Here is a 23,864-nt window from a genome sequence, read left to right as displayed (position 1 = left end):
TCTTCCTCTTTTTGCTTGAGGAAGATTGTTGCTGAGCTAACATCTGTTGCCAATCTTCCTCTTTTTGCTTGAGGAAGATTCTTGCTGAGCTAACATCTGTGCCATCTTCCTCTATTTTGTATGTGGCACACCACGACGGTATGCCTTCGGGAGCAGTGTGTAAGTCCACAACCCGGATCCAAACCCACGAAACCTGGGCCACCAAAGTGGAGCGCACGAACTTAGCCACTATGCCACCGGAACGGCCCAAAAGTTTTATATTTTAGAAGTTTAATGGTACTTTTTCCCCCTGCTTTTGAACAAGGGTCTTGCATTTTCATTTTGTATTGGGCCCTGCAATTTATGTAGCCCGCCCTGGGTACAGAGACACATTTCATACAATTCCTTACATGGCTCTACGGTGGGAGTGAGGAACCCAGAGTGATGGTCAGCTCAATAATGCAGCTTCTCATTTGCTCTCCTTTCTCCGCTATGCCTCCTCATCCTCCCTCAGTCTGGCTCCCTGGTTCACACTCCCCAAAGGACCTACACTTAATCCTCTGTCCCAAGTTCTACTTTGTGTGAAACTTGGGCTAAGACATTGCAATTTTTTCTTTTCCAACTTTTCTATACAAGAATGAAAAATTAATTTAATGTCAAAAAGCTAAAATGTAACTACATTCAATCCATCAATCATACCACAAATTCAACATCTACCATGTGCCAGGATGATTACCTTAGGAGCCCAAGGGGCCAAAGTGGAGTTGACAACATTGTTGCAATGGGAAGGCAGTGTCGCAGGTTGGGAGGGACTTCAGAAGCCACTGAGGGCCCCTCTCTCCCCACCGAGTCACAGAAAAATAATAAGAAATCTACACTATTGCGCACTTGATTTTGTGTTTGTGAAATTTGTGCCCTCTATAGGAAGAGCAGTAGCTTGTCACAAAGAGTCAGGAAATCTTCTCAAGCAGAGAGAATACCAGGTGCAAAGGCCCTTAGGGCAGGGCAAACACATCCTTCACTGAAATAGCTTGTTCATTTATTTGTTATTTTCCGCCCCCTGCCCACTAGAATGCAAATGCCCTGAGGGCAGGACAATGTCTGGTTTGATCACAGTTGCATTCTTAGAAGCCAGCTCAGTGCCTGGCAGAAAATAGAACTTGATCAATACTGAATGAACAAATGAATGACTTTAAGTTCTGGTTTTATTAATATTTTTATTATTATCTTTATTAACCAAGGCCTGTGCTGGATTCTGGTGTTAAAGAGAGAGATGCCCCCCAAAAGATGGTATAAAGCAATGTGGAGGGGCTGGCCCAGTGGCGCAGCAGTTAGGTTTGCACGTTCTGCTTCTTGGCGGCCCAGGGTTCACCGGTTCAGATCCCGGGTGCGGACATGGCACTGCTTGGCAAAAGCCATGCTGTGGTAGGCGTCCCATGTATAAAGGAGAGGAAGATGGGCATCGATGTTAGCTCAGGGCCAATCTTCCTCAGCAAAAAAAAGAGGAGGATTGGCAGTAGTTAGCTCAGGGCTAATCTTCCTCAAAAAAAAAAAGAAAAAACAAAGAAAAACAAAGAAAAACAAACCATGTGGAGAGTACAGTGCTAGAGCTGCACTAGGGGTTTTATGGGAGTGCAGACGAGGTATCTAATCTGGCCTGGGGGGATCAAGGAAGGGCTGGGCCTTAAAGGACAAGTGGGACTTTAACAGGAAGATGGGCAGGGACTGTCCTGGCAGAGAGAGGGGAGAGTATCAAGGCCGGAAAGAACGCAGTGTGTTCGAAAGAACCATCTGGAAGTTTTGAGTTGCTGTAATGTGATCTGTGATGCTGTTGGGGGCAAAGAGACAAGGTGAAGTGGATAAGCAGGGACCACAGAAGGGAGGGCCTTGAAGGCCACAGTAAGGTGCTTGGACCGTCTCTTGAGGCCAGCAGTCTCCAAAAGTTTTGTTGAAATGAACTTGACAGACATAGGTTAGCAAATATGCCCTTAGCTGATATCTCAAAGCACAACATACACTTAGCGTGAGATTCGTCAGTAATGATAGAGCATATCAATTTATATTTCAAAGTATCTTTTTGATAAATTTTTTTTCTCAAATTTTATTACATTCCTTACAGCATGGCTGTTAAATACTGGAGCTCATATGAGAAGGAGGAGACCTGTCAGCTTTGCCCTTTCCTATTTTTTGCTGTTGTAATTTTAGTATTATCTGGAACTTGCCATTTCTTTGGTGGAATATTTTAAAGCCACTTGTCTGTTTTGTGGGGTTAAAATATGAAGTCCTAGTAACATGATCCTCATGTTCGCTTCGCCTGACAGAGGTACCCGCTACACAGTACAATGTAGGGCAGACTGCTGATGGGGGGAGTGAGGGCCCTGCTGTCCACCCCTCCCAGGTGTGGACCCCCGTTCTCTCAGGAAGTCTCTGTACCACACATGACACTGAGTCTCAGACACAGGGCAGACACACAGACCAAATGAGGGTATTGGTGTCAATCCGTTTACTAAGTACTAGAAGAACTTACAGTATTTTTCTACTATACCTCAATGGATGGTCTTGTGATGAGACTGGCAACTGTACATTCTACTTTACAGACCACTACTTTAGGCAACGGGAAGCCAATGAATAGTTTTAAGCAGGGGGAAGATAAGGGCATATTCGTGTTTTCAAAAGATCACTCCGGCTATGGGGTGGAGGATGGGGGCGACATGGCTAGGCTAGATGCTTGGAGACCAGTGAGGAGGCTGGTACACTGACCCAGGTGGAAGATGATGAAGGGTGGAATTAGGCTATTGGCCTTGGGGCTGAGAGGAAGGGATGAATTTAAGAGCTCTACTGATGATAAAACGTTGCTGGGTGGAGGGAGGGTCGGCTAATCAATGAGATGAAGGACACAAGAGGTAGTGGAACAAGATACCGGTGCGCACATCCACCTCTTCCAATTACCATTGTACCACAAGTCTAGCCAGGACATAGGGCAAGAAAAAAGAAAAGACAAAACAAATCAGCGTCAGCATTGGAAAATAAGAAATGAAACTGTCATTACTTACAGATGATTTGATTGTGTACATAGTCAACGCAAAGAATTTATAAGCAGTGAAACTTCATCAAGGCTGCTAAATAGAAGATCAATCTACTGGAAGCAATTCATTTCTATACATCTGCCATAAACATCTAAAAAATAAAAATTGAAAAAGATAAAAAAATAACATTAAAAACACCTAGGAATAAATCTAATAAATATATTCAGGACCCTTATGGAGAAAATATAGAACTTTATTGAAAGACATTAAAGAAGATCTTAATAAATAGAGAAAAATAACATGATATATCTACATATATCATGTTAATGGATTAGAATACTCAATGACATAAAAATGTTAATTCCTCCTCCATATAATTTAAAGATTAATATAATTTCAGTAAAAATCCCCAAAAGCTTTTATCCTCCTAGAACTTGACAAGGTGATTTTGAAAGTATTTGGATGTGCAAATGTCTAAGACAGTCACGACATTCTTGAAGACAAGCAAGATGGGGGACTTGTCTTATCAGATATCAAGATTTGTTACAAAAGTCTAGTAACTTTGACAGTGTAGGGTTGGTGTAGGCCAAGGCATCGATATAGAGAGTGCAGAAAAAAACCTGTGTATTTAACCTCTGACAGAGATGGCACTATAGGTCACCGGGGGAAGGATGCACTACTCAACAAGCGGTGCTGGGACAACTCCTTATCCTTACGGGACAAAAATGAAATAGAATTCCTACCTCACACCACATACATATTTGAGTTATAAAACTTTGGGAAGACTATAGGAGAAATTCTTTATGATCCTGGGAAATACTGGCTTTCTAAAACAAGGCAAAAACTCCCACTAACTCTCAGGGAGAAGACTGATAAATCTGACTACATTAAAACTAAGAATTTCTATTTATCAACAAACAACATACAGAGGGTGAGAAGATAAACCACAAACCTGGAGAAGGTATTTGCAACACACATAATTAGCAAATCCATATCCAGAACATATAAAGAATTCGTATTAATTGAAAAGAAAAAACAAACCACCTAGTTATAAATGAGCAAAGACATGAATGGAAGTTTCACAGAGAAAGAAGCCTAGATGGGTCATAATAACAATATGAATAGATGCTCAACCTCATTAGTAGTCAAATAAATGCAAATTAAAACCACAGTGAGGGGGCTGGCCCAGTGGCGCAGCAGTTAAGTGTGCACGTTCCGCTTCAGTGGCCCAGGGTTCACCCGTTTGGATCCTGCGAGCGGACATGGCACCACTTGACACGTCGTGCTGTGGCAGGCGTCCCACATATAAAGAAGAGGAAGATGGGGATGGATGTTAGCTCACGGTCGGTCTTCCTCAGGAAAAAGAGGAGGATTGGCAGCAGATGTTAGCACAGGGCTAATCTTCCTCAAAAAAACAAAAAAAAACAAAGAAACCACAATGAGATATCACTTCATACCTGCCAAATTGGCAAAAAAATAAAAATTTGATAATAGGAAGTGCTGATAAGGGCACAGAACAAAAGGTTTTATCCACTGTTCGTGAGAATATAGACTGATGCAACCACTTTGAGAGACAGGTTCACATTACCTAGTTAAGTGGGACATGAGCCTATCTGTTCAACCAATTTGACTCCTAGATATATACATTGATATATACACAGAAGAGTGTTAGAGCAGTACTTTCTTTGTTCTCTTTTTGAGGAAGATGAGGCCTGAGCTAACATCTGCTGCCAATCCTCCTCTTTTAGCTGAGGAAGACTGGCCCTGAGCTAACATCTGTGCCCATCTTCCTCCACTTTATATGTGAGACACCTACGACAGCATGGCCTGCCAAGCAGTACCATGTCCACACCCAGGATCCGAACCCTCGAACCCCAGGCCACCGAAGCGTAACGTGTGCACTTAACCGTTGTGCCACCGGGCTGGCCCAGAGCAGTCCTCTTTATAGTAGCAAAAAAAACAGAAACAACCCAACCTCCATCAACAACAGAATGAATAACTGGTTCAAACAGAAATGAAAATAAATAAACCACAGTTATAGCATCTACACGAATGACTCTCAAAAGCAAAGCTGAAAGAGAAAAGTAAGTTGCAGAAGAACATATACAGTATGATTCCATTTATACAAAGGGAAAAAAGTCAAAACTAAACAATGCACTGTTTAGGGATAGTCTCATAGGTAGTAAAAGCAATTAAGAAAAGCAAAGGAAGGATTAAGACAAGATTCACTGGAGTGGTAACTCCAGGGGTGGGGAGAGGAGGCATGCGATTGAGACAGGAAACAGGAGGCTTCTGGGCTAAGGCAGTGTTTCATTCCACGGACACACGGCTCAACTGGATAGAAGTGGTCACAAAAGCCCTAAGTGTGGGTGAGACGGCCCAGGAAGATGGAGCCGAGTAAGAGCAAAAAGGATCACCAATCCTTGAAGGCACTAGAGGAGGAGGAGGAAGTTGCTATGGCCAGAGAAGGAACCAGGGGAACAGTGGGAGGAGAGGAAAGTGGAAGACAAGGGCACATGGATGCAGCAGAACAGGGAGGTGGGTTGGGACGCAGGCTGAGGCATATCCACTGGATTCAGCCAAGTTCCCTGATGACCTTGGCTGCAGCAGGTTCAGCAGAGACCTGGGGGTGGAGGCCACACAGCTGAGGACTCAGTGGGAGCTGAAAAAGTGCAGACGCAGAATAGGACAACTCTTAAAAAGAATGGGAAGGGGAGGAATGAGATGGGATAGCAGCTGGGTGGAGGTTGGGGGAAGGATTCCTGCAGAGATGTTAAAGGGTCTTCGGGTGGCCAATTAAAAACACAAGGAGACATTTTCACATCCATCAGGTTAACAAAAATTTGGGTCAGACTGACAAGTGGTGACAGAGATGTGGAGCAACAGGTCGTCTGAGACACTGCTGGTGGGAGGGTCAGTAAAGCTACCTTGGAGAGCAATTTGGCAGTACCTAGGAAAGCTTCAAATGTGCCTTCAGCCCAGAAACTCCACCCCTAGGTACACTTACGTCCCAGAGACACCCACTCATGGGCACTCAGAGACGATGTTCATTGCTTCATGGATGCAATAATGGCAGACTGGATACAACCTGAATCAGTAAATAGGAGAACAGATAAATTAATCATGGAATGTATACAATAAAATACTATACAGTAGCAAAGATGAATACTTTCAAGCTACATGCACGACTCTTACAAATACAGCATTGAGAGGAAAAAGTTGCAGAAGGACAAGTACAGTACGGTACCATTGATATAAAGGTTTTAAACAAAAGAATTATGAAGAATTTAACGATTTATCCATATGTAGTAAAAGTATAAAACTGCATACAAATTTACCTAAACTCAGGATAGTGGTTACCTGGAGGAGGGTGGAAGCTCTGGGATGTGCTGGGTGACTGACATATTGCAACTTTCCTTATAACCTATGTGATAGGTACCATTCGGCCCATTTTCCAGATGAGCAAATTGAGGCTCCGCGAAGTGAATGGCTGGAATTTCAGTTCCACTCGATTTTGGCACTGGCTTCACTGGCTGAAGGAATAAAAGAAAGAATGGCCCCGGGTTCGTTCTCAGGCCTCTAGCCGAGCTCCCTTCGCGACCCGGGGCGGACAGTGGGAGGAAAGCCCCAGATGATACCTGGTCTCTTCCCAGCAGGGATCGATGACACTTCCCGCCCCGCCCCCGTGCGTTGGGCCCCGCCCCGGACCGCTCGGCAACGGCGGGACTCATGAATATGCAAGCTAGAGGAAGGTATTTAAAGGGGTCGGCGCCAGTCGTAGGTCCCTGCCTGGCGCCACCCGCCCGTTGCGCGTCGTCAGCCTGAGGCCCGGCCCCCTTCGGCCGTGTCCATCACTCTGTGCGGAAGCACCGCCAGCATGTCGGACAAATTGCCCTACAAAGTCGGTGAGTTCCAGGACGTGCAGCCGGCCGCGTCTGCTCCGCGCCGGTCGGGGGCCTGTGGGGCGGCGGGCGCGAGGCCAATCCGGGGCACTCGGAACCCCTTGAGTCGCAAGCTCGGCGCGATCCTGGCCCCGCGGGGCCGCCTGGGGGTTGGAGTTCTCGTTTCGCGGCTAGCGGGTCGTCGGAGGCAGCCGCGGACTACAAGTCCCGGCGTGCTCTGCGGGGCAAGCTGCCGCCGCGCGGGCTGCGGAGCCGTGAACTGGCGGCGTGTTCCCGAGCTAGCGGCGGCGGCGGCGTGGGACGGCTGCTGTCTGCATAGACCTTCTCTAGGAGGCTCGGGTCCTGCCTCCTGGGCCTGGACCAGCCCCTTGTCCGGCTAGGTGGTCCCGAACAAGTGCCCACCCCTCTCTGGGCCTCTTACAGGGCAGGCCAGGGCACTGGAGCCCCGAACGGTGTGAGGAGAGACCTGGAGAGGGAGCCTGAGGCCGGCGCCGGCACTGGTCCAAGCTTCCTGGGACTTTGGGCTCATTGGTCAACCTCTGGGGTCACCTGCCTGACCAACGGGGACAGTCGTGCAGAGAATTTCGAAGAAAATTTGGAGTGGTTAGAAAAATTCTGCTGTCCTAGGGATTGAAGACTGATAGAAGTTAAAGGCTTACTGGGTGTATGCTGTGGGATGGGCGCCACCTTCCACCTTTATTATAGATTAATTTATTTTATTGTCACAGCTCTTTAGGGTAGGGACTATTTCTTTCTTATTTTACGATGAATATACTGAGACACAGCAATAAAGGTAACTTGCCCACGATCTTACAGGCGTTGGAGCAGGATGTGAACGCTGGCCGTGTAGGCCTCTGAGCACGCGTTTTCACCAATGTATACAAGTGAACGCACTTGGAGCAACCCTAATGAACTTTGAGCAAAAAGCAGTTCATGCTGGCTGGCAGTCTTTGAGTAACTTCCAGACACCACTGACCCTGGAGAAAGGCATCGACATTTATGGAGCACTTGCTGTGTGTCTGGTGATTTGCGTGTGTTTACATAATGATCTTTAGAGATGAATTTTATCTCATTATACCAAGGAAGAAACTGAGGCCCTGATAGGAAGTGACTTGCAAAGATTCTCTAATAATCAAAATAGTAGCTTATCAAGCAGTGTCTGGAGAATACTGTTGTCCCTGTTGTGTGGATGATGAAACTGAAGCCCAGAAAGGTTAAGCTGAGGTCGCATCAGTGGCAGAGCTGGAAAGGGGCCTTGTTGTACTGTGGAGAGGTCAGAATGTCAGAGTTGAGGGTACCGAGTTGTGTGGGAGGAAATCAGGCTGCAGTAGGAAGCTGGGGAGACTGGTGGGGTAGGGTTGGAGGAAGGAAGCCCCCATCCGGGAGGGCATACTGTGCCAGACCTTGCCCGTATGGCATCTCCTTTAACCCTCAGGACTCATCGCAAGGTTAGGGATGATTATTCCCACTTTACAGATGAAGAAACTGAGGATCAGGGTGTTTGTATTCCTCTTGGCTTGTCCTGGGGCAGGTGTTCCTGCAACCCCTGCAGGTCCTCGGTTTCCCTGGGCACCAAAAGCCCCAGTTTGGAGCCCCAGACCCTCCTATGCTCTTGGAGTTGAGGAATCCACGGAAGACTCTTGAGGGTGGCACTGCTGTCCTGAGGGCAGTGAAGGAGTTATGTTTAGCTAGAAGGCCAGGTGGTAGTGGAGGGGGTGGTGCTTAGCAGGACAGGACAGACCCCATTGTCCACTACTGCTGGGCCCTCCCAGGAGCCTTGAGAAGGGCTTCTGGCTCTAGCTCTGTCTGGCCACCATCGACTGCCTACGGAACCTGGGGCAAACCCCTCTGTGGCCTTTCCTCATTGGTAAATGCTGGGAGTTGGACTAGGTTCAGATTTATTTCATCTTTTTGCCACCCCTGTCCCATGTCAGCGCCTTTCATGCACCTTCTCTCATTCAGTCCTAACAACAGATATGGTCAGTAAACATTTGTTGACCCTTTCTCTGTGTCAGGCCCTGCTGGGCAGTGGAGATACAAAGGTGACTCAAGGACGAGGGTGGGACAGACATGCATGTAGAGATAATGTAGTATTATTGTCTCCGTTTTGTAAGTGAGGAGATCTCTCCACTTCTGTGTCTCCACAGCCACCACCCCACTTCTGGTCTCCCTGCTCACAGATCTCTGGGTGTTTTGCTCCACAGATCCCTGCAGCAGCCAAAGGGGCTTTCAAAAGACAAATCTGGTCATAATATTCCCCTTAACACTCTGTAGGCTTCCCACGTCATTAGGAATAAAATCCTGACTCCCCATTTTACTCCCTCTGCTAGAGTCACCCTGGTGCACTCTGTTCCTACAGCAGCAATATACCAAGTTGCTTCCTGGCTCCATGTTTTTGGTGGGCACCCATTGTGTGCCACATACAGTCTCAGGGGCTTGGGGAAGAGCCTTCCAGCTGAGGGAACTACTTGGGTTAAAACCCTGAGGTGGGAAAGAGTTTAGATTATCTGAAGACAGAAAGGAGGCTCACTTGGCTGAGCTAGTGAGGTGGAGAAGAGGATGGAGCGATGGGGGAGGAGGGTGGCAGCCATGGGTGTAGGGCTCTAAAGCTGTGTCAGGAGTTGGGATTTTATTTGTGACAAGGGGAAGCCATTGGAGGTTTGTTTGTATGTTGTTTACTTTAGTAGAAGAATGGAGATGATATAAATTAATTTTAAAAAGCGTCCTTCCTCTGGCTTCTGGGAGGAGAGCAGTGTGTGTGAGCAGGAAGACCAGTGAAGAGGCAGCTTCAGCGGTCCAACTGAGATGTGGTTTAGATGACAGTGGTGAGATGTGGTTGGATTGCTTATACATTTGGGATGTTGAGCCAACAGTGTGCTGATGGGTTGAAAGGGGGTGAAAGGGAAACAGAGGAATCAGGAAATCTTGTAAGCTTTTGGCTAGAGCTGCTGATCCAATGGTGGTTTCATGTCCTAAAATAGGAAGATTGGGGGAGTAACAAGTTTTGTGGGGTGGCGCAAGGAGTCACAAGGACTCAAATTTATCACATAATAGATCCAATTGGGCATCCAAGTGGAGGTACTGAATAGGCAGTTGGATTACAAGAGTCTCAAGTTCAGGGGAGAAGTTTGGGCTGAAGATAAATATGTGGGAGTCATTCCTGTGGAGAAGGTATTTAAAGCCATAAGGTGGGATGAGGTCTTCTGGTAAGAGCTAAAGAGGGAGATGATGGAGCCCCGAGGGCTTCCAAACATGAGTCAGTTATAGGAGGAGGAGACAGTCAGGAGGAGGAAAACATAGAAGGCCAGGCATAGGAGCCAAGAAAAGAAAAGGTCTCAGAAGGAGGGAGTAATTAGTGGAATCAGCACCTCAGGGAGCAACATGAACATAGGTGATTGACCCTTAGATGTGGGGATAAGGCAGGTCTTGAGAAGAGCAGTTTCAGTGGAGTTGAAGTCCTCAAGGAGGTGAAAGGATATGGGATGAGTCTGTAGTCACAAGTGCGGAGGTGTAGTGGATTCCATGGAGGAACGGTGGCACAGTTCTGAATTCTTCCCAGTGAATTGTGAAGTGAGGTCATCATTGATGAGGAAAAGTATGAGAGGTTTGGAGAGAGTAGAAAAGGAGTGTAAATTTACTAAGTAAATGTAATGAGATTGCTGGAGTGTCCCTTGAGATTTGTGGTCTTAGTAAATGAGACCTTTTTTAACAAAAATCTTTTTTAAAGATTGGCACCTGAGCTAACATCTGTTGCTAATCTAGTTTTTTTCTTCTCCCTAAAGCCCCCCAGTACATAGTTGTATATTCTAGTTGTAGGTCCTTCTAGTTGTGGCATGTGGGACGCCGCCTGGCTTGATGAGTGGTGCCACGTCTGCGGCTTGGATCCAAACTGGCGAAAACTTGGGCCGCCGAAGTGGAGCATGTGAACTAAACCGCTTGACCCTGGGCCGGCCCCTAAATGAGACCTCTTGATGTGGTTGTGATTTTCCTCCTGCTGGGCACAGTGGCTTGGGTGCACTGGAGGGTTGGCTTTAACTGGAGTGGAAGTTTTGCCGAGGAGTTTTCAGAGGACAAGAGGTAGAAGGGACACTGTAATCTTAAACTGTGGAGGAAGAAGGTGAGAACATGCAGGGGTGTGGTGGGGGACAGTGTTAATCAGTAGGCTTAACAGATTAGAGGTTCTGCAGGCTTCTTGGAGTTGGGGCTCTAGAGGCAGAGGGTTGGGAAGATGAGACACCGTTGCTTGAAATGGAGATTTCCAAGGGAGAGTATCATAGGAGATGGCCTGCCGAGGTGGGCGGGGGTGGGGTTGGGGGATGATAGGGGGAGAGGGTGTGTGTTGAGGCAGAGTGGGAGTAGTCCCTCTCATCCGGGGAGGAGTATGTCATCTCTGAAATTGTTTAGATGTGCCGTAGGAAGCAGACCGACTTAATCGGTTTTATTGGTTATTACTGTATTAAATTCTCTGCAATCCTTTTCCTCACACCCTTCACCCCCCTGGGTGGTTGGCAGGATCTGAGCTTCCCTAAAGATAAAAATCACCAGGACTGCCAGGCTCCGTCCTACACATACTGAATCTGATTTTCCAGGGGAGATCTACAAGCTTGCCAGATGAGTCTTCACAGGGAAGCTTGCAAACACTGACCTTAGGAATGGCTAGTGTGGCAGGGAAGGGAGGGTGAGATTATCAGCAAGAAAACTATTGAGATAGTGAGCGCTCATAATAGTATCCTTTCCTGCCTGAGAATTTGGACAAATTTGAGACATTTGGGGTGGCGGATAGAAGCCAAAATTTAACTTTCATTACTAATAACATCGATGCCAGAGTGTGTGTTAGTTTCCAAATCCAATGATCCTGCTAACTGAACCCCAAATTCAGCAGTACCCACTAGTTACAGGTAAGGTGGGCCTGAGTAGGTCTCTGTGAGGAAGAACGTGCTTCCTGGAGGCAGGCTGGCTGCTGCTTGCTTGCAAAAGTGAGCTGAACTGAGCATGACCAGTTTATTCCCCTCAAGTTTGCTAATCAGAGGTGGCACTCTACCTCCCCTGGGGCAGACAGAGGTTAAGAGTGTTCCTGCATAAATGAGTTCCCTCCGTGTGGAAAGAAACATCAGGAGTGGGGAAGAAGGGTTTTCATATCTTCAAGAGGATCAAGGAACTGTGTTGCATCCAAGGTGTTTGATAATATCATTTGTGAGTGTTGGAGTCACCAAGAGTGATGACTTGGAACTTGGAGAGCCAGGAGCTAAAATCTTTAGGGAGTGAGGAGGTTGTTAGGTGGCAGCAGAAAGGGTTTTGGGAGGTATAGGTAGGGCGATAGCTGTTTTTCAAGAGGGCACCTTCCTTGTGTTGTAATTTTCGGTTACCTGTGTGATTCTTTGATGAAATGTGTTCTCCCACAAGGCTGTAAGCTGCGGTTAGGCAGGGACCATGTCTTTCTTTTTCGACTGCCCCAGCTCCGTAAGTCCTGGTTGAAAGAGTCAGAGACTGCAGTGACCACATTGCTCGGCCTAGTATTTCGAGTCTAGGATGAGCGACGAGTCGCGGTGCTCCATGTTATTGGATGAGACTGCTCATGAACTCCCATCCATCCTGTCCCTGCAGCTGACATCAGCCTGGCCTCCTGGGGACGCAAGGCTATCGACATCGCGGAGAACGAGATGCCAGGCCTGATGCGCATGCGGGAGATGTACTCGGCCTCCAAGCCACTGAAGGGCGCCCGCATCGCAGGCTGCCTGCACATGACTGTGCAGACAGCCGTCCTTATTGAGACCCTTGTCGCCCTGGGTGCTGAGGTGAGGCTGGAAGGTGTTGTGGGGGGCGGGGAAGTCCAGGTGGTACCTCTTGAGGCCCAGCAGGGCGTCCAGCCTTGTCACAGTTAGTGCCACCCCTGGTGGTGACTATTCTGCACATTTTCTCCCTGACTGGGAAGATAGCATCTGACTGCCCTTAATTCACAGCCTCCTGACTGAGGAGCCCTGCTAGGAAAACTCAACCCCAGTGTCCCACTGTGTCAATTAAGGGGTGACTCTCATTGGCCCTCCCGGTGCCATGTGCTTGCCCTGGGCCAATCATGGCTGCCGGAAGGATGGTGTGCTCTGGTTGGTTCAGCCTGCGTTATGTGTACCAGTGATTGACAGCTCTTCCTATCTCTCCAGGAGTCTCCAAGCAAGATGGTTTCCTAAAGAGTGGGCTGGGCAGAGTAGCCAAATCTAACTGAGTTCACCAGGACTTAGTCCTTGGACCTCTTCTTTGTTTTCAACATTCACACTCTGGGTGCTCTGATTTTATGGCTTTAAACACTGTCTATATGATGATGACTCCAAAATATGTACCAGCCTGGACTTCTCTCCAGAACTCCAGACTTTTATATCCAACAGCTGATTGTCATCTCCACTTGGAGGTCTAATGGACATGTCAACCTCAACACGTCCAAACCAACTCATGATTTCTTACCCGCCTCCCCTTCCTGCAGGCTTCCCCGTGTAAGCAAGTGGAAACTCTAACCTTCCAGGTTGTTTCAGTTCAAGAGCCTGGAGTCATCCCTGACTGTCTCTCAAACTCCAGCAACTAATCCTGCAGCAAATCCTGTGGGCTCAGCCTTCAAAATACACCGGTCATCACCTCCACCGCTACTGTTGCATTTCTTGTCTGAACTCTTACAACAGCTTCTTCACTTGTCTCCTTGCTTCCCTGTGGAGCCCTTTCCCCTCCGCACAGCACCAGAAAGATGTTTTAAAATGTCAGTCAAGTCTTGTCACTGCTCTGGCTCCCATCCACTCACCAGGGTCCCCTGCCTGTGGTCGCGAGCTGGCTGGGCCTAGATCCCGAGCCTCTCACCCCGGACTCCAGGGCTTTTCCTCATCCCTGTCCAGTGACCCTGGTGCTTCTGAGCCATCTGCGACCACAGTTTTGTCTTGCTGGCTTTTCCAGGTGCAGTGGTCCAGCTGCAACATCTTCTCTACCCAGGACCATGCAGCAGCCGCCATTGCCAAGATCGGCATTCCAGGTGAGTCCTGCTTGCTGCTTGAGGATGTGGGAATGCATGAAGGGGCTCTGCTTCTCCTTGTTTGCTTCACTGACTCTCACAGTGACCGGCTTCCCTGTTACAGAGGAGAAGAGTCATGGCCCCAGAATCCTAGCCTAGTGACCCATAGGAAAGAGCTTTTTGGCCTACTGGTCATCTAAAATCCTATGGGAGGTGTTTATTGGCCCAGTTCAAGTTGTGACCAGGAAGAGTGGGATCTTATGCTTGGGGGAGTAGAGAGCATAGAGGGGAAGTTCCTTAAAGAAAGGAACTTAAGAACTTTCCTTAGAGAAAAGATGTAGGGGGGCCAGCCCTTGGCCAAGTGTTTAAGTTCACGCTCTCTGCTTCAGTGGCCCGGGGTTTTGCCTGGTCAGATCCCGGGTGGGGACATGGCACCGCTCATCAGGCCATGCTGAGGTGGCATCCTGCATAGCACAACTAGAGGCACTCACAAGTAGAATATACAACCATGTACTGGCGTCTTTGGAGGGAAGAAGGAGAAGAAGAAGAAAAAGGAAGATGGGCAACAGATGTTAGCTCAGGTGCCAATCTTTAAAAAAAAAAAAAAAGAAAGGGTGTGGGTCTGATTCCAAAAGAAGTGGGGAGGGACACTGGGCAGAAAAAGAGCCCCAGAGGTCTAGTGCCTAGAGTCTGATGGTCTAGGGGACTAGGGAGGGACCAGGACTAAAGAGGGACTTTAATAAGTTGCTAGAGAAGTGGGCACATGTCAGCCTGGCCTGGGGAGAGGAGCGGTTATCTCTAATGGTGATTACATAGAATATTCATGAGTCCTAACCACCCTCAGGTAGAGGAGAAAGGATTGGGAGGACCCCTCCAGAGACTGACCAGGGCTGGATAGGTCTGTCCGCCACTCCTCTGCCTTGGTCAGTCCTCATGGCCCTTTTCTGGGAGAGGCCGTTTTATCAAGACCGTTGTCTGCCCCAGTGGGGAGGGCTGGGGGTGGGGGGCAGCGGGCCCTGCTTGGTCCTTGTCCTTTGCTCACAGGAGGTTCACAGGAGGCCTACACCTGTGTCCTCGTCATACCGTATGATGGAAAGAGTTTGGGCTGGTGGTCAGGAGCCCTGGGTTCTGATGCCTGCTGTGAAATGCCATACTGAGTGAGCTGGGGACCTCTTAGCCCCTCTGGGCATCTGTAAATGATGATGATGATGATGTAATGCCTGCCTCGTAGGGTTTCTGTGAGGAAAAATGAGGTGGGGCATGAAGCAGTGAGAGTAATGTCTGGCAGAGAAAGTGCCCCATACATAGTAGCTGTTATTAGTAAATTTTTGGGCAGGCTTTGCCTGAGGCCAGCTGCCACAGAGACTGCTGGACCCTCGAGTATTTTCAGTAAAGAGTGAACCTTGGATCTTGCCTTGTAGGTCCACCTGAGTGGCACCCTGCCCCTCCAGCATCCCCTCCCAGCAGCAGACGTTGTGCGTGGTCACTGTAGGTTGATGCCCCAGTTGCTGGGGCCCAGGCAGAAGAGATTGGGAAAGGAAATAATTATATCCACATACCTATATCTGGGGGACTGGACCTGGCCTCTGTCTGACTTAATCCATACTACTGTGAGCCCCATTTACAGATGAGGAAAGGGAGGCTCAGAGAAGTGAAGTGCTTTGCCCAAAGTCATACAGCTGGCGAGTCCAGAGCCAGGATTGGAACTCAGATCTGTCTGGCTCCAGGCTGTGTTCTTACCACCGCTGAGTCCTCAGAGGGGCCGGAGGTGGCTGGGGATGGGAAATAGGAAGGAGATGGTATTGGCTCTGCCCAGGTGGTTCCCTGGAGTGGGTGCCAGTGGGGAGGGCAGGTGCTGATGTGCCACTCACCCCCCAGTGTATGCCTGGAAGGGAGAGACAGATGAGGAGTACGTGTGGTGCATTGAGCAGACGCTGTACTTCAAGGACGGGCCCCTCAACATGATTCTGGACGACGGCGGTGACCTCACCAACCTCATCCACACCAAGTTCCCGCAGCTCCTGTCGGGTGAGCAGGGCAGGTGGCTGGGCTCTGGGTGCTGGTGGTTTAGACGGGGCCTGCTTGCCCATGTGAAAGCAGCAGGTCAGGCAGGACTCCCAGTGCCTTCCGCAGCGAACTCTGTGGAAGATATGAGGACAGCAGGCTTCCGTAGACATGTTGGGGCCTGGGATCCTGACTTCTGATGGTGTGGGTGTAGTGTGGCTGGGGGAGGCCTGGCTGACGTGAGGATGGTCCACGGAGAAGCCTAAGGCCAGGGCTGGAAGCAGCTGGGAAAGGAGTCAGCTTTCTTAAAAGCAGGGCAGAGAAGAAAGTGGAGGGGAGGGTGGCAGTAAGTACAAAGGCCCTGAGGCAGGAAAGGATTGACTATTCAGGAAAGAGAAAGGAAGCCAAGAGTTGCATGGAGCATTCATGAAAACCAGATGTGTGAGGACTTAACAGGCCAAGAGAAAAGAATTTAGCTTGATCCTGAGAGCAAAGGGAAGTAACTGGAGGGTTTTGAAAAGATTTCTCTGAAATATCCATGTTAAAAATGTCTGCTGTGTGTAGGATGGGTTGTGGCTGAGAGATCATGCAAGAGATGATGGTGGCAGGGACTAGGGCAGTGGCAGTGGGAATGGAGAGTTCCGGAATGGTTGAGAGGTAGCATTTCTAGGACTGGTGATGGTGCCACTCTTTACTCACCCTGACCTGGCTGACTGGGTGGACTGTGGTATCAGTCACAGAGTCACAGAGATGAGAACCCAGATAGAGGAGTGGCTTTTTAGGAGGCAAAGTTGAGGAGTTTGGGTGAGTTCAGGTGTAGGCTCTCAGGGCCTCATCCCAGAGATTCCCAGTCCTTTGGGCAGCCCCTTCCGGGCCTGAAGCTCATCCCGTCTGCCCTTGTTAAGGCATCCGAGGCATCTCCGAGGAGACCACGACGGGGGTCCACAACCTCTACAAGATGATGGCTAGTGGGATCCTGAAGGTGCCTGCCATTAATGTCAACGACTCTGTCACCAAGGTAAGCCATGGGACAGTGGCAGCTCCAGCTGTTGGCTCCCAGTGCTGCTCAGGAGTAGACTCTTGAAGAGTGGCTGCTGGGAAGGCTGCAGACTAGAGACTTGAAGCCCTTATGTGGCGGGGGGTGGGGGGGTTGTAGACTGAGAGTAATGAGTGCCCTAAAGAGGGAAAGAGCTACACAGTGAGCCTCAGAGCTGGGCATCCACTGCTTTAAAGTGAAGCAGATTCTTTGACTGTGCAATCTCTCCTAGTAACTGATCCTCAGGAAGCCTTCTGGACCAGCAGAGAATGGCTGGCAAGGAGGTCCTGGGGCCGATGAGGGCGAGGGGCATATGGGTGTTAGCTGTTGGGGAGAAGTCACAGGAGGTGATCAGCCCGAGGCTCACCAGGCTGAGATGCTGAGAGTGGGTCTGAGGCCCCAGGGCCTTGCCTGCCCCCATCGCCCCCTTGCCCCCTCTCCTTTCAGAGCAAGTTTGACAACCTGTATGGCTGCCGAGAGTCCCTCATAGATGGCATCAAGCGGGCCACAGACGTGATGATTGCGGGCAAGGTGGCGGTGGTAGCGGGCTATGGCGATGTGGGCAAGGGCTGTGCCCAGGCCCTGAGGGGTTTTGGGGCCCGCGTCGTCATCACAGAGATCGACCCCATCAACGCACTGCAGGCTGCCATGGAGGGTATGATAGGGCGAGGGTTGGCTGTCAGCCACTGGGTCCAGAGGAGGGGCCAGACCACCCTGCATGACCCACGGTCACTGTCTCTATACAGGCTATGAGGTGACCACTATGGATGAGGCCTGTCGGGAGGGCAACATCTTTGTCACCACCACGGGCTGTATTGACATCATCCTTGGCCGGTAGGTACCAGGTGGAGGGTCCTGGGGAACGAGGGAGGGGCGGGCTTGGGGCAGCTCTTGTCCCTGACAGTCTTCCATGGGCTTGGGCTCGCCACAGACACTTTGAGCAGATGAAGGATGATGCCATTGTGTGCAACATCGGACACTTTGACGTGGAGATTGATGTCAAGTGGCTGAATGAGAATGCGGTGGAGAAGGTGAACATCAAGCCCCAGGTGAGAAGCCCCAGCCCTGCCAGCAGGGTGGGCAGATGGAGGGCTGAGGCGGGCATGCTCGTGGGCTGGCCACGAAGGAGGGCGGATGCGGAGGGTCTGGCAACACGGACAGTGGGCTGGGGAGGAGGAGGGCCTGGTTCAGGGCCACTTAAATAGGAATCTCGGAGCCAGGCCAAGCCACCTCCATTTCTTTAAAGCTCTGAAGATGATTTGATGTGCAGCTGTGGTTGAGGACCACTGCACTCAGCTTTCACTAAGTGTGGTAACTGAGAACTTGGGCTGTGTCCTCAGACTGTCCACGCTCAGATTGCAGCCACTTCATAGTGTATGGCTCTAGACAAATGACCTAACCCTTGAGACTTCAGTTTCTTTATCTGTGAAATTGGGATAAGAGTAGCACTTAAGTCATAGGGCCGTTCTTAGAGTTAAATGGGATAATTATCCGTGTGTGTAAATGTATAATTATGTGTATGCTCTTAGCCCAAGGCACATGGCAATAATAATAATAACAATGGTAACTAATACTTACCAAGTACTTAGTATGTGCCAGGCCATGTGTTAAGTGTCTTACACAAGTCAGCTCTTTAAAGTCTCACAGCTGACGTCGGAGGTCTGCAATTTAGAGTTGCTTAATAAACATTGGCTCTTATTATGAACTGTGTATGCCAGGCCCTTTCACGGGCACTGTTGGAGGCAGGGAGGCCTGCCTGGCAAGAGGGTAGGATGAGGCAAGGGTGGACACTGGGAGCAGTGCCCCACGAGCCCTCAGCACTGCTCTGCCCACTTGCAGGTGGACCGCTACTGGCTGAAGAATGGGCGCCGCATCATCTTGCTGGCTGAGGGCCGGCTGGTCAACCTGGGCTGTGCCATGGGCCACCCCAGCTTTGTGATGAGCAACTCCTTCACCAACCAGGTGCTGGCGCAGATTGAGCTGTGGACTCATGCAGACAAGTACCCTGTTGGGGTCCACTTCCTGCCCAAGAAGGTGGGTTCCCCCTCCACCGCAGGGCGAGGGTCACGTGTCCAACCCTGGGCTCTCCACACAGGGTTTGCCAGAGATCATAAAGTGCTCGCCTCTGCCCTCTTAGAGATCCTCATAGGATTCTCCACAGGGCAGAAATCATTCTCTCCATGTAACAGAAGAGGAAACTGAGGCCCAAAGTGGGGGATGGCCCCCAGGAGTAGCAGGGCTGGGTGGTAAGAAGAGCATGGGCTTTGGAGTGAAATACACCCAGGTTTAAATCTCAGCCTTACCACTTAGAAGCTGTATAACTGGGGCAAGTTACTTACCTTCTCTGTGCCTCTTTTTTGTTACGTGCAAAATGAGGATAATAGTACATCCTTTAAGCATTGTGAGGATTTCCTTGGATCACATGTTACAAATCCACATGTCCACGTTGGATTGGGTAGGTAAATGAGTGAAGTGGGCTGGGTGGGAACTGACCGAAGAACGCCTGCTCCAGCTGAAAGGGCTGGCTGCCTGTCATCAACCTGGAATCTGGGCCCGCTGGATCAGGATTCTGGACATTTCAAAAAAGCCGGATGTCAAGATCTTTGTATCGAATATTCAGTTTTTAAATGTGGGTCAAGTTGCACGTGTCTGTAAGCTGAAGGCAGCCTGTAGGCTTCAGGACTGTGGCCTTGGAATGAGATGATGCCACTAACACACGGATCATGGCACCTGACATGCTGTGGGTGTGTGGTCAGGGTCGCCATGACAATGGAGTCCTCTGACGTCAAATCCAGTGCTCCTCATGAAACTCCGTGCAACATGCCCACCCCCAGGGGTCAGAATGGCTGTTTTAGTCCTGGCCCTTTTTGCCAGTTTTGTGGGTGAACTTGGCTTTGTTACTTAGCCTGTCTAGGCGTCAGTTTCCTTATCAGCTAAATATTAAGCGTAGGTCTTACTCTTCAGCCTTTGGCTGCTGGACAGGCTGTGATGGAATCTGCATACTACCTCTCCCACCCCTTGAAAACTTGGTTCTGCCAACTCATAAGAAGTAGGAAGAGGCCTGGGTGTCTGTCCTCAGAGCCAGCCAGCTCCTTTCCCCGTAGTCTTCCTTAGATACTCTCTTGCCAGTCTAGGTGTTTTACCCATAAGGGTCTCAAGTGCTATCCCATACTGTGCAGCCTGCCAGGTCCCCAGGCTTGTTACCAGGTTAAAAAAAAGTCTCATTTGACCTTCACCTGATCGCAGTTGGAGGAAATATGGCTGTGAATGTGGAGAGAAATTGAGCCGGGCTTTGAAATGAGGCCAGAATTGGAAGTAAAAAGGAAAACATCTCACCTCCTACCCCAACACCTTGCCCCAACCCGACTTCCTTCCTCCATCACTGCCAAGACATGGACTGGGGACAGGCTTCATGCCTTACATGCAACATGTGGGCGAGAGATTAGGTACCGTGATAAACAATGACAGAGCAGCCACCTTTTATTAAGGTAGCTACTTGCACCAAGCACTCTGGATATCATTGATTTTCAGTGTAACAGCCGTGAGCCATCCATCCTGCCAATGAGGAAACTAAGGTTCAGAATTGACTTGCCCCCACAGCTGTCAAGTATTAGACCAGAATAGAACCCAGCTCTGTCTGTCCAAGTTGTTAACCATCGTGACACACTGCCTTCTGGGTGCAGGGTGCAGGGAGAAGGAAGGATGTTCTAGCTTAGGCCAGGCCAAGTGAAGGAGGATTCAGTGTCCTCTGGGATTGGAGACCTTCCTTCTCCCTTGAGACCTGACGTGGTCTTGGGCTCTGCTCCTGACTTTGCCTCTCCCCAGTTTCTTCATCCGCTAGCTAGAAGGATAAATCCTGCCCTCCTTCTTAGGGTTGTTGTGAGGCTGTAGTGAGGCAGTAGATCTGAAACCACTTGGGAATGTAAAGCTCTCTGGGCTGGGGTGTCGTCAAAGGCTGTCAGGCCATCATGGGATGGGGCTTGGGACCGTAGGGGTAGAAAGAGGCCCTGCCCAGAGCTAGAACCTGAGAAAGTGAGAGCCCCTTGTCTAACTGCAACCACATGCTCTTCTTTTCAGGGCCCTTTTATGCATTTCAGCACTGGTGAGACTTGGAAATTGGCCTTGTCTAACCCCAGCCTCTGTCCTCTTTGGTTTCTGTTCTCTCTCTTCAAAGCTGCTTTGGAGGCCATAAGTAGGGATGTTTGAGACAAGTGTTGGGACTTTGGAGCCGGATGGACCCGGGTTCAAATCCTAGTTCTGTCATTAACTAGTTGTGTGACTTTGGACAAGTCATTCTACCTTTCTGAACCCGAATTCCACATTTGTAAGAGGAGATGGCAATTTTATTAGTCAGGTTCCTTTTGGTGGCAAGTGGTAGATAGAAACTCTGTTCAAACTAGTATATTAGTTATGTGTTGTTGTATAACAGTTTAACCCCCAAACTTAGTGGCTTAAAACAATAAACTTTTCAGTTTTTGTGGGTCAGGAATTTGAGAGCAGCTTAGCTGGAGGGTCTGACTCAAGGTCCTTCATGGGCTTGCGATCAAGATGTCAGCCAGGGCTGCAGCCATCTGAAGGCTTCACTGGAGCTGGAAGATCCACTTCACATCACTGTTGGCAGGAGGTCTCAGCTCCTTGCCACGTGGGTATCTGCATAGGGCCGCTTTAGTGTCCTCAAGAGATGGCAGCTGGCCTGCCCCAAAGTGAGTGATCCAGGGAGAGAGCAAAGGAAGAAGCTGCACGCCCTTTAGGACCTAGTGTCCAAGTCATACACCATCGCCTCTGCTTCATTCTGTTCGTTAGAAGTGAGTAACTCAAGGGGTGAGGAATCAGGCTCCATCTCTTGAGGGGAGGAGTATTATGAATTTCTAGACAAAGAATTTAAGGACGTATTTTAAAACATCCACAAGCAGTTTAATCTAAACAGGAACTCTCTTGGCTATGTAATGGAGGAGGCTACGTTTCAGACACTGGATCCAGAGATTCAGTGTCAGAGCTGACTTTTTCTGTCTCTTGGCTCTTTTTTTCCTCTCTATATTCACTTCATTTGTGAAATAGATTTGCCACTGGTGGGGAGAGACTGACACCCTCCCTGTTTAGGAATCCCAGTGGAATGGGAGAGCCCCTGTCTCTACCTGTCATGGAAAATATATCCTGTCCATGGATAAGTTCCAGAGAAGCATTTTGGTTAGCTGCTTGGGTTGGTGGAGGGCGTGGAAGGACATGTAATTGATAGTCGTACCAGGGCTTCTTGGATGGGAGGATGTAGCATGGTTCCCTCTGGAGGAAGGGGAACTGGGCAGCCCAAAACAATACATCCACTGAGGCTGGCTGTGAGGATAGAATGAGGTAATGTGCATAACACACATGGCAGATACCACAACAGAATAGTTCTTACCTCTGTTGGCAGCTGGATGCAGGTAAGCGGTCCCAAAGCATGGCACTGATTCCAGGTCTTCCTTTGTTTCTCCCCAGCTGGATGAAGCCGTGGCTGAAGCCCACCTGGGCAAGCTGAACGTGAAGCTGACCAAGCTGACTGAGAAGCAGGCCCAGTACCTGGGCGTGCCCCGTGATGGCCCCTTCAAGCCAGATCACTACCGCTACTGAGAATCAGGCCTGTCCTTAGCCTTCCCGCTGCCGCCCTTGCCCAGATTCCACCTCTCCTCCCCAAGAGCAAATGGTACCAACTTTGCGTTTGGTTTGTTAATGTCCCTCATGAACTCCCTGGGGCTGGTCTCTCAGTTTTTGGCCTCTGCTGCATTCCTAGTTTGACAGGGGGAATTGAGAAGCCCTTGCCCAAGCCTTGTCGTGGTGGAGGTACATGGGAGATACCCGCAGGGAACCGTGAGCTCGGGGGCTTTGGAACTGCTCACTCTATCAGTCGTTCCTTAGGCTGGAAGTTGGCAGTGATGGTCACAAAGCCCATCCACTTTTCCTCTAGGCCCTTACCTGGCTTATGGACTCGATACTCATGTTCTTTATTTACAGGTTCACTGTTCTTCAGCCCATGACAGATGAGAAGGAGCTATATCAAAGGACAGGGAGGAACTGTTGGAGTGTGAATGTTCCTAAGAGCTTGGCTTAGAGCTGGGTATTCTCTTAAACCTCAGAACAGTGAGGTTGGTACTTTCAGTCCCTGTTCTACAGGGGTTAGAATATACTGTTAAGGGATAGACAAGAAAGGACAAGAAAAATGACAGGCAGAGGTTGAGAGGTCCCAGAGAAATATAAATACATGCATAAATCTGCCTCCACATTGTACGTGATGGTTCCTGTCACAACCCTGGATCAAAAAGACATTGATTTATTCCATAATGTTTGTATAATGTTTATAATGTTAAAAGAGAGTAGGCAGGTGGGTAAATAAACATTTTGGTGCCAAAAAGAATTTTGAGCCTTTGTTATATAGATAATCCATTGCAACAACATATGGTGTGAGCAAGGGGTAATAGTTGTGTGCTGATGCAGACAAGGGGTTGTCTGCGGTGTGGAGTGATAAAGGCTGCAGGCAAACACTTGGGCTTGGAAGGATGGGTTAAGTGAAGAGAGAACTCTTATCCCTTTTTGTGTGTCTCCTGTAAACAGCCTGTTTTTTAACCCAACCTAAGACGTTTAATAGGTGATTTGAACCCATTTATATTTATTGTAAACCCTGTTTGTGTTTATTTCTTCTACCTTATTTTTTGTGTTCCAATTCATAGTTTCTTATTCTATCCATTTCCACTTTGGATTGATCCAGTGCTTTTTGGGGGACTGTTATTTATTGAGCACCTACTGGGTGCTAGGTGCTTTGTAGTTGATTTTCTTTATTCTCCAAACAAGCTGAGTGATATTATCCTAATTTTGTAGATGAGAATGGAGACTCATAGAGGTTAAGTATCTTTCCTAAAGTCACACAGCTTATAAGAGGCCTCATCATGATTCAAATC

The 23,864-nt window shown here is 49.0% G+C and overlaps 1 protein-coding gene and 1 long non-coding RNA gene across 8 annotated transcripts; one reads left to right on the top strand and one right to left on the bottom strand.

Annotated features, from left to right (window-relative positions):
* Positions 1-1,179: 1,179 nt before the first annotated feature.
* Positions 1,180-6,767, bottom strand: LOC138920149 (uncharacterized). Of its 5 annotated transcripts, none has more exons than XR_011430865.1 (5): positions 6,644-6,767; positions 6,366-6,538; positions 5,956-6,093; positions 3,033-3,156; positions 1,180-1,463 (listed from the first exon to the last, which is right to left on the bottom strand). It is a non-coding gene; the product is annotated as an uncharacterized lncRNA (long non-coding RNA). The 5 variants fall into 5 exon arrangements; XR_011430864.1 differs by having other exon boundaries at positions 6,013-6,093; XR_011430863.1 differs by lacking the exon at positions 1,180-1,463 and having other exon boundaries at positions 2,179-3,156.
* A 4-nt stretch (positions 6,768-6,771) lies between these two features.
* Positions 6,772-23,323, top strand: AHCY (adenosylhomocysteinase). 3 transcript variants are annotated; one of them, XM_023626392.2, is made up of 10 exons: positions 6,772-6,910; positions 12,512-12,702; positions 13,841-13,916; positions 15,774-15,923; positions 16,805-16,917; positions 17,383-17,590; positions 17,682-17,769; positions 17,867-17,984; positions 18,775-18,969; positions 22,411-23,323. In XM_023626392.2, exons 1-10 carry the CDS (start codon positions 6,883-6,885, stop codon positions 22,540-22,542), a joined length of 1,299 nt encoding a protein of 432 aa, XP_023482160.1. In that variant the 5' UTR covers positions 6,772-6,882; the 3' UTR covers positions 22,543-23,323. The 3 variants fall into 3 exon arrangements, with proteins under 3 accessions (XP_023482160.1, XP_023482161.1, XP_070103438.1); XM_023626393.2 differs by lacking the exon at positions 6,772-6,910 and adding an exon at positions 7,107-7,510; XM_070247337.1 differs by lacking the exon at positions 6,772-6,910 and adding an exon at positions 7,139-7,929.
* The last annotated feature ends 541 nt before the right edge of the window (positions 23,324-23,864 follow it).

The sequence above is a fragment of the Equus caballus genome, chromosome 22 (assembly GCF_041296265.1).
Source record: "Equus caballus isolate H_3958 breed thoroughbred chromosome 22, TB-T2T, whole genome shotgun sequence".
NCBI lineage: Eukaryota > Metazoa > Chordata > Mammalia > Perissodactyla > Equidae > Equus > Equus caballus.
Note: the sequence above shows the minus strand (reverse complement) of the source record. Positions and strands in the feature narration are given on the sequence as shown.